The sequence below is a fragment of the Macrobrachium nipponense genome, chromosome 1, assembly GCF_015104395.2.
Source record: "Macrobrachium nipponense isolate FS-2020 chromosome 1, ASM1510439v2, whole genome shotgun sequence".
Lineage (NCBI taxonomy): Eukaryota > Metazoa > Arthropoda > Malacostraca > Decapoda > Palaemonidae > Macrobrachium > Macrobrachium nipponense.
This window is the reverse complement of record NC_087200.1, coordinates 106,443,683-106,464,276: the sequence shown is the minus strand read 5'-3', so window position 1 is coordinate 106,464,276 and position 20,594 is coordinate 106,443,683. Positions and strand designations below refer to the sequence as shown.

Here is a 20,594-nt window from a genome sequence, read left to right as displayed (position 1 = left end):
CATGTGGTGATAAAAAATGATTCATAACCATCTCAATAAGCCAAAAACATACCGCTACAGCAACAGGCAACTAAAAGTTGACTCAATAATATCTTGAACATACACATTATAGCTTGTATCAATATGTATAAGGGCCATAGACTTGGCTACAGTATATATATATATATATAAAAAAACTACAACCTTTGAGTAATTTGGGAGAACTGAAATTTAACTGTTGGCTTTTGTTGGTTCTGTTATTACACCCTTACCTTACCTTACCTTACAGACCTTACAGTTCGTTCGGGTTGCCCCAGGTCCCTCAGTGTGAGGCGCCTCTAATGTCTACCAGAGTTGCTAGTACATCTTCCGGTATATTTTGCATCTTTCCATCTTGGATGGTCTGGGATGCAGTTTAGATATTTGTCAAGCTTATTCTTAAACACATCTACGCTCACTCCTGATATATTCCTCAGATGAGCTGGCAACGCATGAATAGACGCTGCATTATCGATGCTGGTGCGTAGTGGATTAATGTCCGTGTGCTTTCCTTATTTTTCCTGGTATAGTTTTGGGCACTATAATCTACCTCTGCTTGCTCTTTCTGATATTTTTAGTTCCATGATATTTTCTGTTATTCCTTCTATCTGTTTCCATGCCTGAATTATCATGTCGTTCGTCTTCTCCTTTCTAGACTATATAATTTTAAGGATTGTAGTCTTTCCCAGTAGTTCTAGGTCCTTAACTTCTTCTATTCTAGCTGTAAAGGACCTTTGTACACTCTCTATTTGTGCAATATCCTTTGATAGTGTGGGTACCATATCATATTGCAATATTCAAGTGACTACGAACATATGTTTTATAAGCATAATCATGTGTTTAGCTTTTCTTGTTTTGAAGTGCCGTTACAACATTCCCATTTTTGCTTTACATTTTGCCAACAGAATGGCTATTTGATCATTGCATAACATGTTTCCTATTCATCATCACCAAGGTCTTTAACTGCTTCCTTATTTGTGATTGGTCTCATTATTAGGTCCCCTATATGCATATAGCTCTTTCCTTCTCTGTCTCCATAATTTATTGATTCAAATTTATCAGAGTTAAACTACCATCCTATTTACCTCTGCCCAATCATATACTTTGTTAAGGTCTCTTTGTAGAGCGTTCCTATCTTCATCACAAGTAATTTCTCTACTTATTCTTGTGTCATCAGCGAAACTACTCACTACCGAATCCTTAACATTACTGTCTATGTCTTCAATCATAATAACAAACAATATTGCAGCTAGCACCGTACCTTGTGGCACCACCGGATATTACCTTGGTTTCATCCGATTTCTCATCGTTTACAATAACTATCTGTTTTTCTGTTGTGTAAAAATTCTTTTAACCATCTTCCTACTTTATCTACGATATTGTGTTTTCTAATTTTCTTTGCTAATATATTATGGTCTACTTTGTCAAAAGCTTTTGCAAAGTCTAGATAAACCACATCTGTTTCATTTCCGCTTTTCATATTTTTGAATATGTTCTCACGGTGGACTAACAGTTGGGTTTGTGTACTTTTTCCGGGTACGAAACCGTGTTGTCCTATATTGAAAACAAATTATTTTTTATTAAATGTTTCATAATATTTTTTCTTCATTACCCTTTCATACACTTTCATAATATGTGATGTTAGACTCACAGGCCTATAATTACTTGCCTCTAGTCTTGATCCACTTTTGAAAGTAGGGGGTGATATATGCTAATTTGTGCTCATCATAAATCTTGCCTGTATCTACACTTTGTCTTAATAATATTGCAAGTGCTTTGCGATAGAATGAACTACTTTCTTTAACAAAATAGCAGGGACTCCATCCAGCCCTGCAGCAGCTCCATTTTAATTTCATTAATTGCCTGCACAATATCAGCTTCATTAATTTCTATGTCAGCTAAATATTCACTATTTTCGTCCCTTACTTCTATATCATTCTCTTCATTTCTATTCTAGGGGTGAATTCTCTCTTATATCGTTCTGCCAGTATGTTGCAAATTTCCTTTTTTCATCGTTAATCTCCCTTCAATTCTCAGAGGGCCTATTTCTATCTTCTTTTATTCATCTTCTTCGCATATGAGTATAATAGTTTGGGGTTTTGCTTGATATTTAATAGGGTTTTCTGGCTCAGCTCGTGTCGGCCTATGAAAGTATCCTTAATATCATTCTTTCTAGGTAAATTAGCCTAAAATTACCAGAGAAAAACAAAATTAAGAAAATGTCAGTAAAACTGACTCGCTCACTCTTAAAAAGAAGTGTCGGTATGAAATAGGGGCGAGTGTGGAAACACTACCACGAGACAAACACCAATTAGAACTTCCCTATCAGAATCCCCCCAAGAGAGAGCTGATACCAACGGGCGATGCAGCCTCTACTACTACTAACTAGAGGACGCCACGGACAGCAGCGCCCCTAGCGGTCATCCTTAATTTTTAGCGCCAGCGACAAGTCGCCATTTTCTTGTGCTTGTGCTTTTCTTGCGATTTATCCGCATCTTCATCATGGAACGCTCTGCAATTGCCACGGCTAAGTTAAGTAACTCATAAGTAACGTTTTACCGTATTTTTATCTTCCGGGTACCAGTATTTTCCTTTTTATAGGTCATATACGGTTCCCCGGTTGTCTCGTGGCGGCCATGCCGCCTCGTAAGAATTCCCGGTCCTCCATACTGGGACTTCTTATGCTTATGGGCTTACTTTATCACATTCATTGTTTACATCGAGTTTTAGCTAGTTCAGCCCTCCTACCATTCTCTTAGCTTGGTATTTAGGGCTATTATTATTTTCGGCCCAGCATCCCGGCTCTTGCTCTACATCGGCTATCGCTGGCTCCGAGTAGGCTCCTGTTTCTCGGAACAGTCTGCCTCCTCCTGGGCTTCTTTCTCTTTTACTAAAAGTGTCTCTTCCTCCTTTCGATGTATTTTTATTATTTAGGGTGTTAGGCTAGCCTAGGTGCTTGTTCCACATTTTGGTACAGCTTGGTTCACGTGGCCCTACCACGGTTGTGTTGCTCGCGGCCTAGGCCACTTGCGGTCACGTGTCCTATAGCACCCTACCCTGCCCCCCCTCCCTCTCTGATGTAGGGAGGGGCTGGGGACCCCTTGGTTGTTATAACAACCTCATCGCCTTCTCTCACACTCTCGGAGGTGACCGGGGGGTCCCCCCAGCAGGGGTATAGGGCGACCACTATAAGGTACCGGGTCTCCATGCGGGTAGTTGGTGAGGCGGGGAGGAGTAGGCCATCCCTCCCCCCTTTTCTCGCTCCCGCCGTGTTTCGCCGGGACCTTCCTCCCCCCCTCCCCATTGCTTAGCCACCTCCCTCCAGATACGTAAGGAGCCTTCCGTCGCAGCCGGGGCCCCTTTGGTTATAGGTATATTGGCTCCGCTAGCGGGCAGGGTGGGCGCTATGAGTGGTCGGTTGCTTGCCTACTATATCCTTATATCTCTCCCCCGCTACCGGAAGGGAGCTTACCCTTACCTACGCACTCTTCTAGTAGACGGGTGGAGAGTAGTTGTTTTAATTTTGTTATTTTAAGGATATGTACCCTAATTATAAGATATTTTACAATGATTGTGTGTTATTATATTATTTTTATCAACCATCCCCGCCATTGTCCGTCGTGGTTTCCATTACCACCACTCCTAGTTGGTTGATTCTTGTGCCTCCGCCATGGGCGGAGACATAGTCTATCTTCCAAACCTGGTTACCACACGTATTTTAGCGGGGCTCTGGTTTTATCTAACTTTATCGCTCCGGCACCAAACGGTAGCATATGTTAGGCTGTAAGTGTTTACTCTGTACTCATGTACTTTTTCACTTACAGGCTACCAACTGCAGGTTCCCAGCCTGTAATGCGACGCTCTACGACCCCTGTGGACATGACGAGTGCAGGTCTCACGCCCCGTGTGCCACGTCGTACAATGAGACGATCGTCTGGCACCCCGAAGCCTGCGCTATATGCTACGACCTGGTCGGTCAGCTGGGAGTGGGGTATGTCCATTATAGGCTTACTTATGATTTTACTAACAACTTCTAGTCGTAAGTTTGTTAACCCTGTCCACAATTGGTAGCTAATCTCACCTTTCTTTCAGGCTAGCGGTGTGAGGGAAGTCGCCCTCGCCACCCTGAAAGCGTGGGTGGCGGCTTTGGGAAAAACGCCGCCAAGGGCCAGCCCTACATCTTGGATAGGAAGCTGGCCATCCAGATCTTCCCCGCGGGCAAGTCGACGGGCTACGTCGACCCCTTGTCCGCTGCCCCATTGATAGCCTCCATCCAGCAAGACCTCCAGCAATCGTTTGGGGTCGTAGCATCCCAGGAGTCGGTTCCGGACGTCGCTGCTCTGGACCTGAACCTTGAGCCAATGGCGGTAGTTAGCGAGGATTTGTTGGTTGAGGTAGGTTGTCGGGCGCCCAAGGTCTTTCCTTGGGCGCTCCTGGATCTTCTCCTGTCCCTTCTTCTTCCGCCTCTTTCCAAGGCTTTGCGGGATCCGAGATCCCTAGCCGCCCTCCCGCTCTCTCTGTACCTCCTAAGGAGAAGGGAAAGAGAGAACCGAAGACCTTGTCTAAGTCGACTTCTAGGAAGTTCGTCTTCGTCTTCTTCGGCCAGGAAGTCGTCGACTTCATACGCCGATGCTGGTGAAGGCTAAGCCGAGCTCTTCCCAGTCGAAGAGCTCCAGAAGCAAGGCTTCGAAGGAGAAGGCTCGCGCTACCACCGAGTCACTGCCTTCTCCCGCCTCCGCTGCCTCCTCTCCGGCTATGCCGGCAGGGGTGGCAAGCACCAGCACCTGCGTTCCCTCTGCTGTCTCACCAGGGATGATGGAACAGGTAGGGGTGCTGGTAGGTTCCCAAATTTCAGCATTGGGAACACGTTTTGAGCAGATGTTCGCGCAATTATCGAACAGTCTGTCTCAAACTGGACAGTCTATCCAGGACCTCTCTAATAGAATGAGAGAGAATGAGGACCGAGTGGCTGGGCTAACTCAGGCTCCTCCCCAGTCCTCCCCTGCATCTAGCACGGGGATTCTCCAACTTCGCCTTACGACTCCTTGCCAGCTTTCTCTATGGAGGAATCCATGGAGAGTAGCGGCCTACGCTCCTTTTAAGGACGGGATGATTTTCGATCTCCGGAGTTTGGTACTCGAAGGATTGAGGACTTCGAGTTCTACCCTCCGTCTGACGCAGCCTTTCATGGGGTATGCTAGGCTGACGCCAACGGCTCTCACGAGAGAGGACAAGATCTCGAAGGAGTCAGTTCTCTACAGTAGAGATCACGCCCAGCGGGAGAATGGGTTTCACTGCCTTGAGGACTGGGGAGTGTAGAACACTAAACTCCAGGCCTATAAGAGTCCCTTCACTATTTTCGCGACGGAAGAGGAGGTCTCTCTTCCGTTCGCTACGAAATTGGTGGAGAAGGCTCTTCAGGCAGTCCTCAAGGATGAGCCCATTCCCACAGTTGAGGGAGTCGGAGTACTTACTCTCCACTCTTCCCCGCCTTCGGAGAGTTGTGGGAAAACCTGCCAGCTACATTCACGCAGGGTAAACTCAAGCCGGACTGCGCCATGGACCAGTTCGGTGAGAAATTACCTAGGCTGCCGGATTCCCTAATCCAGGCAGAGTTCGATGCGCGAACTAGGTTTGGCAGGTCCCTCAACTCTCTCATCGTTACGGAAATGGCTGCTCTTTCCTACGCTACGGAACCGCTGTTCAAGATTCTGGCGAAATCTCAATTTCAGACGGTTCTGTCAGACGCTTTTGACTTCTTCCAAGCCAGGAGGAACTGCCGGAAGCATGTCCTTCAAGAGTGCACTATCAGGCATGAGCCTAATAGACTCTTGGCTGCGAGCATGTGGGGGAGCGGATCTCTTCCCAGAGTCCGCAGTGAACGAAGTCCACCACGAAGCTGCTAGGACTCAACCAGAGCCTTAGAGCTAGGTGGGTATTTTCCTCTAAGAGGAAACAGGAATCCGTTCCCACTGCTGGCAAGAACCAAGAAGGCTGGTAAGAGGTTCCAGCCTTATAAAAAACTTCAACATCAGCAGCAGTTTGTGCAGGCAGTCCCAGTTACCCAACAGGGACAACCTTCCACAATCCAAACAGACCCAACCTTTCCTCCTGTGCCCCAGCAATCTCAACCATCTACTTCCTACGCTATCTCGCCGGCCTTTAACCCTGCTTATGAGGCTCAAGGCTACTCTCAACCGAGGGGTAGGGCGAGAGGTTACTTTCGTCAGCGTGGCGCAGGAAGGGGCACAAGGAGTAGGCAGTTCAGAGGAGGGCGTGGTGGCCAACCCGCCCATCAGCAATGAGGCTCCCCAGGTAGGAGGGGAGTGGCTGTTCCTCTTCCGCCACAGGTGGGGGGGTTCAGCAATTGGGCACAGAGCAATAGTGTCCAAAGGATAGCTGGAGTTGGATCAAAGATCCCCCTCCAATCATCATTTCATCAGGTACCGTCAAAGGAATTGATAGATTACGCGGAAGAACTCCTTCAGAAAGGAGCTATTGCGAGAGTCAAACATCTAAAATTTCAAGGGCGCTTATTCAGAGTGCCAAAGAAAGGCTCAACAAAAAGAAGGGTAATCTTAGACTTGTCAAGCTAAACTCTTTCATTCGCTGCGACAAGTTCAAGATGCTTACCCTCTCGCAAGTAAGGACCCTACTTCCGCGTGGAGCCGTCACATGCTCCATCGATCTTACAGACGCATACTATCATATCCCTATAGCCAGGCACTTCCGCCCATTCCTAGGATTCAGGCTAGGAAATCAGACATTCTCATTCAAAGTGATGCCCTTCGGTCTGAATGTAGCCCCCAGGGTATTCACAAAGATAGCAGAAGTGGTTGTACAACAATTGAGAGCTCAGGGAATCATGGTAGCGGCATACCTCGACGATTGGTTGATCTGGGCACCAACAGTCGAGGAATGTCTCGAAGCTACCAAAAAGGTGTTCACTTTCTGGAACATCTGTTGGGTTCCAGATCACCCCCAAAACGAAATCCAGACTTACTCCGGAATCTCATTTTCAGTGGCTAGGAATCCAATGGGATTTGTCTTCCCACAATTCTATCAATTCCAGTGGCCAAAACGGAAGGAAATAGCAAAATCTGTCAGGCAATTCCTCAAATGCAAACAGACATCAAGAAGAAACCAGGAGAGAATCCTAGGGGTCTCTTCAGTTTGCTTCGGTAACAGATATCCTTCTGAAAGCAAGGCTGAAAGATATAAATCGAATTTGGCGGTCAAGAGCAAACTCCAAATATCGAGACAATGTTGTCAGTAATCCACAGATCCTCCGCAACCAACTACGGCCTTGGTCAAAAGTAAGAACTTAGCCAAGAAGGTACCCCTTCAATATCCCCTCCCAGTGTTAACCATTCACACGGATGCTTCCCTGTCCGGGTGGGGGGGATACTCTCAGTTCAAACAGGTTCAGGGGACTTGGTCAGTTCAATTTCGCCAGCTCCACATAAACGTGTTGGAAGCAATGGCAGTATTTCTTACTCTGAAGAGACTGCTTCCCCCGAAGAAGTCTCATCTAAGGCTAGTTTTGGACAGTGCAGTGGTAGTTCACTGCATCAAACAGAGGAGGGTCCAAATCCAAGCATGTGAACCATGTCATGATAGCCATCTTTGCATTAGCAAACAAACACAAATGGCATCTGTACTGCCACTCACCTGGCAGGAGTAAGAAATGTGATAGCAGACGCCCTGTCGGTCAGTTCCTCTGGAATCAGAGTGGTCTCTGGACGTCGGGTCATTCCAGTGGGTAAGCCAGAGAGTCCCAGGTCTCCAAGTGGATCTCTTCGCCTCACAAGCGAACCACAAGCTCCCTTGCTATGTGGCCCCCAACCTGGACCCTCTGGCTTATGCCACGGAGCACCCTGTCGTTAGATTGGGAATCAGTGGAGGAGGTTTATATTTTTCCTCCAGTGAATCTTCTCTTGAAAGGTCCTAGACAAACATAAGGTCTTTCAAAGGGATAGTAGCTCTGATTTGCACCGGATTGGCCCAAGAGCAACTGGTATCCTCTTCGTTTTGGAATTGGGTCTCCGACCTCAACGGATCCCCCAATCCCAAACTGTCACAATCAGTACAAATGAGGACTGTGTTCGCTTCCTCAAGAACTCTCCAGACCCTAACTTTATGGACTTCATGAAGTTTGCGGCTAATAAAGATGCTGACATTGATCCACAGAACATTCTCTTCCTAGAATCAGATAAGAGAGAGTCAACCATTAGACAATATGACTCAGCTGTTTAAAAAATTAGCATCTTTCTTGAGAGATTCGAACACCACAACCATGACAGTTAATTTGGCTATATCTTTTTCAGATCCTTGTTTGAAAAACGGTTTTTAGCAGCTAGCACGATTACCACTCACAAATCGGCTTTGAAGAAATCTTTCAAGTAGGTTTTCAGATAGATTTGACTGAATCTTATTTCACATCTATCCTAAAGCCTGTGCTAGACTTAGACCTTCTCAGAGGCCTACTACAGTTTCATGGTTCTTAATGATGTCCTCAAACTAGCTTCAGATACTGACAACTCATCTTGTACGTTCATTATGCTCCTGAGGAAGACATTATTCTTATTAAGCCTAGCCTCAGGAGCTAGAATTTCAGAACTGTCGGCTCTATCCAGGGATGCGGGTCATGTGGAATTCCTCCCATCAGGAGAAGTTCTACTTGCTCCGGATCGTAGCTTTTTAGCCAAAAATGAAGATCCTCTTGCAAGGTGGGCTCCTTGGAAGGTTATCCCACTTCCACAGGATCCTTCTCTCTGCCCAGTATGCAACTCTTAGAGCCTTTCTTTCTCGTACTTCTTCTAGATCCTCAGGTGCTCTCTTTATGAGAGGAAAAAGGTGGTACTTTATCAGTTAAAGGCATTAGACAGCAAATCCTTTACTTCATTAAACAAGCCAACCCTGAGTCATTCCCAAAAGCACATGATATCAGGGGAGTAGCCACCTCAATTAATTATTTCCAACATATGAACTTTGAGGATCTTAGGAAGTATACTGGATGGAAATCCCGGACAGTCTTTAAACGGCATTATTTAAAGTCCTTGGAATCTTTAAAGTTTTCAGCAGTAGCAGCGGGAAACATAGTTTCCCCTGTACTGTTTAGTAGTTGTAGTATTGATCCAGGTCTCCTTTCTACCTACTTCAACCAACATGCTCAACCTATCGTCAGGCTACTCAACATCATAGCCTTAGCCGTTGTATCATATAGTGGATTGTCCCTTATTTTTTTGCTAGGGACAACCACTTTTGTACTGATATGTACTTCAGTGTACCTACCCTTATTTTTATGCTAGGGTAGGACACAATATGTTTGTATATTCACCATTTTGTTGCTTGTGATGAACTTCAATCACAATGTTTGTATATATTTGGAATTAATTGTATTAATATGGATGGATTTCAGTGTACCTACCCTTATTTTTATGCTAGGGTAGGACACATGTATGTATATATTTTGTAATTATGTATTCTAATTACGTTAAATCCCAAATTTGTCTTATTTTACATGCATCTCTGTAATTTTATTTATTTTATTTGCCATTTAAAGTACTTTTAAGTTTACTAACATTTCTATTATTTTACTGTTATAATAAGTTAGTTTAAGAGTTGACTTAAATTTGTATGCGTAATTGATAATTGTTTACTTATATTATATCCATCATTTTAAACTGTTTTTCATTGGTTTCCTTTTCCATCTTGTCTGTTTCTCTGGTACTCTTTCATAGGCCGACACGAGCTGAGCCCAGAAAAGGGATTTTGACGAAGGAAAAATCTATTTCTGGGTGATTGGCTCGTGTCGCCCTATGAAACCCCCCCTTTTTTATGGTTTGTTTTCCCCCCCTTGCAAGACAAGATGTATTTATTGTTTTAATTAAGGATGACGCTAGGGGCGCTGCGTCCGTGGCGTCCTCTAGTAGTAGTAGTAGAGGCTGCATCGCCCGTTGGTATCAGCTCTCTCTTGGGGTTGATTCTGATAGGGAAGTTCTAATTGGTGTTTGTCTCGTGGTAGTGTTCCACACTCGCCCCTATTTCATACCGACACTTCTTTTTAAGAGTGAGCGAGTCAGTTTTACTGACATTTTCTTTTTTATTTTGTTTTTCTCTGGTAATTTTTAGGCTAAATTTACCTAGAAAGAATGATATTAAAGGATACTTTCATAGGGCGACACGAGCCAATCACCCAGAAATAGATTTTTCCTTCGTCAAAATCCCTTTTTTCTTCCAAGTCCCGTTTTTCATTTTCTTTTGATTGTATAATCTTTTGTTCTGCATTTTCTATCTTACTTTTTAGTTCTATAACTTTCCATGCATTTTTTTTCTTTTGCAAGACCTTTTTTGCCACTTTCTTCTGATTTTCTGGAACAAGATCCTTCTGTCTCTTGGTATGCATGAATGATGTTTACTTTTCTTCTTCGGTATATATTTATCCACTGTTTTCTCCAATATTTTATATAATATCTCCGTATTTTACCCTTATGTCATCACTACGAAAATGTTATCCCAATCTTTGTTTAATTCTTCATTAATTTCTGACCATTTTATATTTTTATTGTAGAAGTTGTATTTTCCATATCCTTCCCACTTTTTCATTTCTTGCTTATCTCTATTTTCACTTGCTTTGGAATGAACTGTTAATTCTATGACATTATGATCTGAAATACTCGCATTATAAACTATTATTTCTTAACATAATTCATCTCGTTCACAAATACTAGGTCTAAAGTATTTTCCTTTCTTGTTGGCAGGTGATTTATTTGTTGAATGTTGTATTCTAGTAGCATAATCTAATAGCTTTTCAAATTGCCTCTTATCTTCTGCACTACTATTACTCTCTTTTTTATATGTATAAGTACAACCACAGTCTCCTATTCGTTCTTTCCATTCTACGAAAGGAAAGTTGAAGTCACCAGATAGGAGAATAGTCCAGTCCTTGTGATTTCTACATATATCATCCAATTTTTCAATTATTAAGTCAAACTCTTTAGTATTAGGAGGTCTATATATTACTATGTTCATCAATTTTCAGATTCAAATTCTACCGCTATTAGTTCACATTCTGAGTTACTATATTTCTCATATATTTTTCCTTGTTTTTTGTCTTTCCCATATATTGCGGTTGCCCCCTTGATTCCTATTTTTTTCTATCTGATCTATAAGTTTGGAACCCTTTTATTTGATCATCATTCCCAGTCTCTTGGGAATACCAGGTTTCACTTATATTCATTACGTATATCTATTTCTTTTCATTTTTGGGTTAGTTCTTCTAGGTACTCTATTTTTCTTTTTGAGTTACTCGTAACTAAACCCAATGAGTCATCCAGCTGATGATGGTCAATCAGCTCGATTGTTAGGTTTTTGATACAATGGTATGATTAATCAAACAAATCAGCAACTAGTGCTTGTTTGTGCTTGAATTTCTTCCTGCCACATGATACCAGTACCAAAACATGTTCCTCACACATTCACACTGTGTCTGTTCTTGCAAGTTTAAATTTAAGCTCTACCTGGTTTGGCATATCAAACAGATAATATCATGTGTGTAATGATTTGGAGATTGTTTCATAACCACAAAAAGATAAACCTAACACACAAATTCACACAGAGGTACAAATAAAAAAAACATAAACAGTAAAATACAAGCAACAGAAAGCAAATTATTAACCTTTACAAAGATATCCAATATCACCTGTCAGTAAATATACCATACAAACCTGGTATGAGGAAGGAGCAACATGTTCTTTGATTTACGCTGATCTTCGGTCAATGTTAGATTGAAAGTTGTCTGTACTGCTAAAATTGCATCAGCATCATTTGTTTCTGCTGCTTGTTGTTTCTCTACAGCTACTGTTCTATTATCTTGAACTGTCAAGTCTGGACCCAAATTAAATTCTTCACACTGTAACAGGTAATAATTTATAAGTTATGGACATATAATACTTAAAAACAATATAAAAAGCATTCGTGGACATAACACTTACAAACAATAAATACTAAACATACGTAGATCTAATTTCAGCTTCTCTAGTACATCTGTATTCCACTACAGGTGTTTCAAATCTTTTAGCTCGTCAGAATTCTCCTTAGCAGTCCACTAAGTAGTGGGGAGGTTAGACAAGTATCAAAATAATAAATATTTTTATAAAAATTTATATTATTTGGGATGAATCTCCCCTACTTTTCAAGATAGCTGATTTCCACACTGAGAAGAGGATGGTAGGCAGTGCAACAAAGCAAAATCCCTTCAGCCAATCTAACTAAAGTCTTCTTGCAAGAAACCAAAAGCATTCTTACCTATCTGAATCATTTCAGGATCTTACTGCCACAACAAGTTGGATATCCACTCAGGAACCAAGGCTTTCAAATACGTGCAGCGAAGAGCAGCCTCACAGACAAAACCACTTCCATTGAGTAAGAACGTAACAGAAGTAGCGTGAAGGGACCCTTGTACCTGATGTCCGAAAAGACTTTACCCGCTGCCATTAGTGGACTGAGGGCTTTACAGTTTAGGACACAATTCTGCATACTAAAGTTAGTGATTGGCAAAAGCCAAATTGGACTTCTACTGCACCAAATTCATCACTTTCTCAAAAGACAAATTTGTCATAAAACTTAGTGACGTTGCAACCATTCTTACATTATGAATGTTTACCTTCAATAAAAGCAAAGTTCCTCATTGGACAAGTCAGTTACATGTTCGACTACCGATCTCAGGGTCCAGGTTCGACTCCCCGCTCTGCCAATGTGGAATCAAAGGAATTTATTTCTGGTGATAGAGATTCATTTGTTGATGCGTTTCGTATCCCACAATAAGCTGTAGGTCCTGTTGCTAAGTAACCAAATGGTTCCTAATCACAAAAATATCTAATCCTTCAGGCCAGCCCTAGGAGAGCTGTTAATCAGCTCAGTGGTCTGGTAAAACTAAGATATACTCAACTTCTTCAATAAAAGCAAAAGATACAGAACTACTTCTCATGAGCCTGCCTCATCAAATACACCACAGAAAACACCATGTTATTTGACAGACCTTCTAGGTTTTCTAAAACCACAAAACAAAAGGTTGACTGCTGCTTCATAGGTAAAATTTGGAATTCTTAGTTCTCAGAAAAAACTAGTCTTAATATCATTCTCAGCTCTGAGGCAAAAATGATTAAACAGCATTCTCTTAACAACAGCCTTATAGGAGAGTGCTTGCAATGCACTTACTCTTTTACCTGCTGACAGTGCTAACAAAAAGTGTTTCATGGTAAATACTTCAATGAAACTGATTCTGGAGGCTAACAAGGATCTGCAGACAAAATTTTACAACTAGTACATCTAAATGCCAGAGTAAAACAGATACTGAGTTCTAGGGGCTTCAATTTCAACTGATCTCGATACCTCAAGGTGTTGATAATTAGCTATATCCAACAGCATATGATGCAATACAAGGTAAGCATGGAACTACAACCTCAAAGGCATACAGCAAAAAAACTCTTACTATATCTAGGAAAGTGAAGAAACTCTGGTGTCTACAGGGGTATGGGTGCTGAAAATTCTTATACAATGGCACCTGGAGTAATACACAAACTGCTGCTTCTAATTCAAGGCCACGGTTAAGTATAGAGTCTGAGATACCTTTGAAAACCCCCTTAATGGGAGGAGATGGTTGAGCATCTCCAAGCAACTAAGTGTGGGATGCAGAAATTAGTGAAACCATATGTAATGTAGTAGTTTGAGCTGATTTTTTTCTTAACAGAAGAATATGAGAGAGTTCTAACAAGGTCTTCAAAGTAAACCAAAAGACAATAGGATATGCCACGGGGATGTCCTAAACAAAAGACTTAAAACAAATTTTCTTAAAATTTCCTCCCGTAACCTTTTGCATGACAAAGTAAAAGCACTGTACACCTGGGCAAAGCCCTTGATTTGCCCAGGAAATGTGCACCTTAAAAAGTAGAGACTTCCTATGAGATGATCCCTCTTGCTGACATACAATCAGTAAGCTGCTCATCTGAGGAGTCGCCCTATAGTGATAGGTTATGCTGTTCTCACCTTCCACCCCCTTGTAGACTAAAGAATCACCATGGCGGTGTTCCTGAGTAACATAAACAGAGCCAAGATGGATCTTACCTACTTCAAAGATAAGACCACCAGAATATGGGATACATTACTGTTCTGGTTACTCATGTGAAAAGGAAGGTTAAGCTAGGAATTGAACTTAAGCCAACCCAGAGCCAAATTCTTAAGGAATGGGGAAATCTTTCAGAATCAAGAAGTCTTGCCTAGCCATTTCAAACCCAGACTCTGGAAAACAGGACGGCTGGAGTAGAATCTCTATCATGTACATGGCCGAGCGAGGACAACGTACAAGGACGAGCCTGGATCCACAGCTGTGTTTACCATCAGGGAGAAGATCACTCTTGCTTAGAAGTCTCTCAACCCGACTCTGGAAGATGAACGGTGAGAGCAGGACCTTCATCACGTATATGGACGAGTAACAATGACATGTTTTCAGGAGAGACATGGACGTATAGAGACAGCGGTGAAGCACTATCAAAATTGCGACAGCTCTGTGGTCATGAACAAGTACACTTACATGAGAGACACTGCTGTTTAAAGAAACAGCAAACCACTCTGGCTCGCAACTCTCCTATCATCATGAACATGTATGTGTAAGTTGAGACACGGTCGTGAAGAGAATTTGGTGAAGCAACCGTTCATGTACTTGAAGGAAGTCACGTCCGTGCTAGGAAGATGGAGAATCACTTCTCTCACTCTCAGAAGATGGCACATAGACTGGGACATATTCACGTACTTAAAGGAGAGAGACATGTCCATGGTGGGAAGATGGAGAATCACTTCTCTCACTCTCAGAAGATGCCACACGGACTGGAACATGTTCACGTACTTGAAGGGGAGAGATATGTCCATGCTGGTAAGACAGAGAATCACTTTCTCACTTTCAGGAGACGCCACACTGACTGGAACATGTTCACGTACTTGAAGGAGTGAGACACATCTGTGCTGGGAAGATGGAGAATCACTTCTCTCACTTTCAGAAGACACCACATAGACTGAAACATGTACATGTACTTGAAGGGGAGAAACATGTCCGTGGAAAAACACCTTTCTCACTCTAAGAAGACACCACAAGACTTGTATCTCTGACTGTGACACTGTCATGGCCGATGATGGAAGTTATGTCATGGCAACAGGCGGAGGAGAGACGTCACCAAAGTGGACGTCACAGGCAGAGAAGTTTGAGAATGATGTCAAGGCATTCAGACTGGTAGCCAAGGTCAAAAGTCTCGGTGACAACAAAGATGGTGAAAAAGGCCTTCTGCCACCTCCTACAGCAACCGGAGGACCTTCACAAGACAAGTACATGTGACGAATAGCAAAGATTTTCCAAGAAAATCCATCGCAGACGCTGAAGGAAAAAGAAAGATATATTCCCTCAGCTGAACGCAGCAGCATAAGCCATGATGTCATAGGTCCATTTGAGACATCACACAGCAGAAAACAGTGTTCTCCTGTATTCGCGGGGGATGTGTGCCAGACACCCCAGTGAATGGTTAAAACCCGCAAAGTTAAAACCACCACTAAAAATGCTTATAACTGCCTATCTTGAAAGTTCAGATACCAAATGTATACCTTAAATAACATCCTACTTCAATTATACCTAAAATTACTAACCTATTACTGTATTAATCTTTGAGGTTATATTATTAATATTTCAGAGTCATCTTAAACATTCTACCACTAAAAATATCTACCTACAGCCAATAACAGAGAGAGAGACGAGAGAGGAGAGAGGACCGAGAGAGAGAGAAGAGAGAGAGAGAGAGAGAGAGAGAGAGAGAGAGAATAACTCCTAGACTCCAACTCCTTCCCCTCTGCCAGCCAATTCCTGGATAAAAAGACTGGGAATCACTATTTTTAATTAATCTTATTAATATTTATTTATACTGCAAAACAAATAAACTTATGTAAGTGAGAGAGAGAGAGAGAGAGAGAGAGAGAGAGAGAGAGAGAGAGAGAGAGAGAATGTTATTGTTTAATCTCATTAAACTTAATATTATTTGAAAACTAGTATACTGTATATTATTTTACCATAAAATGTAGTAATACCCTTAAAGATATACTTATACATACATTTCCAACCCAACCACTATGACATATCTCATGTGGCAAGAGAGAGAGAGAGAGAGAGAGAGAGAGAGAGAGAGAGAGAGAGAGAGAGAGAGAGAGAGAGAGAGAGAGTTATCCTTATTTAAAAGTGTGAAATGGATAGATTATTGTATTTCTTTAAAATACTATCACATATGAATTTTGAAAGTAGTTATATTATTATGCGAAAATATTAATAAACATACACATGTACCATAGAAATTCTCTCATCTTAGTAAAAGTGAGAGAGAGAGAGAGAGAGAGAGAGAGAGAGAGAGAGAGAGAGAGAGAGAGAGAGAGAGAGAGAGAGAGAGAGAGAGAGAGAATTTACATGATCTTGAGTGAGTAACACACTCCCCCTCCTGTCACATTACCCGATATATTTGACAGCTGTTGGACCCCAGCCATCTCAGCTTGGCTACCTGGAGTGCAAAGACAAGTTGCTGGGTAAAATGGATTTTCTTTCATTCCTAAATAATTTTTTTATTTATAAACTAAAATCTTGCTAATTCACTTTAGTATTTTTTTTAATTAATTAATATTATTGCTGTTTACATTAAGATTGATATTTGAAAATTAGTATATCATTTATTTATCATACAAAAACATACATCTCTGTAAAAGAGAGAGAGAGTGAAATGGAAAGATAATAATATTTCTGTAAAATACTTTCACATATGATTTTTGTAATTACAGTTATTATTATTACTATTATTATTATTATTATTATTATTATTATTATTATCATTTAAAAATATTAACATATTATACATACATGTACCATAAAATCTTTCATCTCAGTAGAGAGAGAGAGAGAGAGAGAGAGAGAGAGAGAGAGAGAGAGAGAGAGAGAGAAACACTCCCTCCCCTCCTGTCACATTACTTGATATATTTGACAGCTGTTGGACCTCATCTTGGACCTGGAGTTCGAAAGAAAGATGCGTGAAGACTGGGATTTCCTTCATTCTTACATATTTTTTAAATTTATAAACTAAAATCTTACTAATTCACTGTAGTATTTTCTTTAATGAATTGATTGCTCTTTACATTAATATTAATATTTGAAAATTAGTAAATCATTTATCATACAAAAAACATACATCTCTGTAAGAGAGAGAGAGAGAGAGAATTACTATTGTTATCATGTGACTTCATTTAATCTTAATAAACTTACTAATACAGTATTGATCAATATTAATATTTTAAATTAGTAAACAATTTTTGTAACAAAAATGTATTTAGGCATGAAAATAACATCAAAATACACTAATTAGTGATTATTTATCGTCGGAAAACCCCGCGAATAGGTGAATTCCCCGCAAATAATGGGTAGATATGATCCAGAGAGAAATCTGCGAATCCGGAGAACGTGAATACGGGGGACCCACTGTAATGTTACAGAAAGAGAGAAAACATTATGAGTAGTGCAGAAAAACATTAAAACAACACACCAGAACATTATATCATAAAAGAAAACGGTACCGAGTCAAACGTCATTGGTAGACGATACTCAAAATAGTCAGTAAGGTTGGTATCCCCGCATGACGATAACACTGTATTGTTTGGCAAGCAAGGGGCTCCGAAGACAGTACTGACTGCTTCCAAAGACTCACTATCTCACAGCAAAACCACACAAATAAAAAAACTAAGGTGGCATCTCTGTCAGAGGATGGGAAGTAGAGGGGCTCCCAAGCTCTGAGTGACCACTGCCACTGCCAGACTACCAGACAAGAAGTATGGCTAACAACTGAAGAGCCTGTAAAGAAACATCATATGTGCTCTCTCCCTCTCAGGAAAGAAGATTTCTATCCTGAGAGAGGGAAAAGAATCATATTTGCATGAGGATGGAGGGAAAGAAGGGAGTGAGCCATACTGAGCTGTACAACCCACACCAGCCCCCTCCCACCAAAATGAAGGAGAGAGACGAGAGGACAATCATAACTGGCCCTGCAAGCAGAAGGGAAGTTTGCAATCATAGCCATTAAAATTTGTGTTGAACAAGTATGTATAGGAAACTACTCATATGCTAGACAGCCGAATCATAGCATAAAAACTTGTCTGCAACACGAATCCCTACGTCTCGAACGTTCTGAAACACACAAATTCTGAAAGACTATAACATTACTAAGTTCTCAAAAAGTGTGTAAGAAGACAAAAAGAAAGATACATAAAAACATTAATGTCAATATAAATGTTTCTCATTATCTTCAAAGTAAATAAGTAATAAAGAAGAAAAAGAGCTGGGTCCTCTCTCCCTGATGGAGCAATATTCCCTTTGGAGATGGACCAGCATACAGTGGGCCCCCGTATTCGTGTTCTCCAGATTCGTGGATTCAGGGATTCGCAGACTTCTCTCTGGACCCTATCTACCCATTATTTGTGGGAAATTCGCCTATTCATGGTATTTTTCTATGAGAAATATCCAGAAATTCCTGGGTTTTTTTAATCAATTTCATCATAAAATGCACTTTTTGTGATAAAACTACTAAAAAACAAGGTATACAGATTTTTAGTGGGTTTTTGTTGAGTTTTACCTACAAAATAGGGCGTTTTCAGCATTGTTGTAGGGGTTCCAATTATTCACGGATTCTAAAAGGGGGGTGGGGTCTGGTACAAGTCCCCCCCAAAATAAGGGGGGCCACTGTACTCATAACACAAGCAATGATAAAGCAGAAGAAATACAGGCTTTGATAAAAAAAAACTGGCTTGGTGAAAGGAGAGCAAAGCAAAACTACTCTCCAAGGCAGTTGAAGAAAGACTGGTGCATCACAGACCAACATCCTCCTTGTATACACAAGAGTTGCCAGATGCCACAGATTCCTTGCTTTACAATCTCGGATTGTTTTTAACCTATTTCCAGTTAGCGTTAGAAGAATTATCCGATTGTTCAGACCAAAGGTTTGTTCCGCATATGAACAAAGCCTGAACACATTACTCTGATAATTTTAAATGGCAAGTAATAAAGAATTCCCTCACCATCAGACAAGATAACGCAATTTCAATTATGCTAAATAGCTTTCATTTTTGGGTATCATTCTTGATATTATTGAATATACAAAAATACTTACACTCTGTAAAACTTTCCCAGAAGGCTTTTTTAATACAATTTTACATCTATAAGGAACTGCAGGCTGAAGGTGAATGGTAGCAGATGCTATGTGGCAAACAGATGAGATCAAATTTTCTTGCACACAGTCTGCACTAGCATATACTATCAGCTGTTCTACATTTTCATCTGCAACAAGAAACTGCTGATGAATCACAATTGCTTAAGCAGAACTCTCACTCCACTCAGCTTAAACTATAAAATGATTTTAACTTCACTAGTCCAATCAGAGTAATTAATATATTAGTTTTACTTTTCTCCCTTTTCAAGTCTTATTGAATTAAATTGCTGGATAGTGAAAACCTTATAGGATTCAACATGCTGCATAAAAACCCTTACTACTGTACTTACAATCTCTCCAAAAAAGATCCTAGGATAGGATACAAGGTCAGTTTATTTTTCTTAATAATGTTTCTTCAGTATGCACAACTTATATTGCCACACGTTGCTGGGCTATTTTTAGAAAACAAAGAGAATACACTGTACTGATAACAAAACTGTCCTTCATCACAAATCTAGCTCTGTGGCCCTTGAACAACAGCTCCAAATCAACTGTTGGCACCTCTTCTCCCTCCTGGTTTCTTTTATGAAACTAGTAAAAGTCGTGATACTTAACTGGCATGACCACCATAATTGTTTTAGTATCAGCTCTTTCCTCTATAGGGTGTGATATAAAATGAGTTAACAACACTCCTCTGTCTTGTCCTCCTTCTGATGAAATTCCCAAAGGTTTATTAGGGCTTCATATAACCTCTTTCTCACGATTTTCTGGGTCTCCTTACAGATCTCAATCCAGTTACTGCCATACCTCCTCTGCCCATCTCATTACATATCCAGAAGGTCACATCTATGTCTAGCCCTTGGATACCATATCTCTCCACCAAAACCTCTAATATGAACTTCTCACATACTGTGGCCATGAATCTTGCCATTCTATACCCACACCTTTCAAAATCATGTTTTCCTTATAAGTATCCCACATTTTTTAAAGAAATACTTATGTCTCCATCATAAGTACGCTTTCCCTACTAATGGGTCATTTTTATTTACCATGAACTCACTATCCCAATACATTTCATTCATACTGCAGCCTCTTGATTACTGCTCTCTCAAGTCCCTCTTCTCCGGCCTGTGTCCCCAAGGTAACAAGCTAAATTCCTTTAAGACCTGCCAATCACAGCATGTCAAAATTTCAGCCAGGACAAAAATTTCCTTCAGCAGACAATGACCTTGACCAAATCAGCTTTTGTTTGTCATAACATCCTCAAATAACATCCATAGATAATTAGGAACTTTGGTATGA

At 41.1% G+C, this 20,594-nt stretch overlaps 1 protein-coding gene across 1 annotated transcript in view; it reads right to left on the bottom strand.

The window, feature by feature from the left end:
• Positions 1–20,594, bottom strand: part of LOC135219527 (elongator complex protein 5-like) — a 203,179-nt gene that overhangs the window by 46,844 nt on the left and 135,741 nt on the right. Inside the window, exons 4-5 of the mRNA XM_064256362.1 lie at positions 19,254–19,420; positions 11,748–11,932 (exon numbers count right to left, since the gene is read on the bottom strand). Of these exons, the coding sequence (XP_064112432.1) occupies positions 11,748–11,932; positions 19,254–19,420 (352 nt within the window). The remainder of the gene's footprint in view (positions 1–11,747; positions 11,933–19,253; positions 19,421–20,594) is intronic.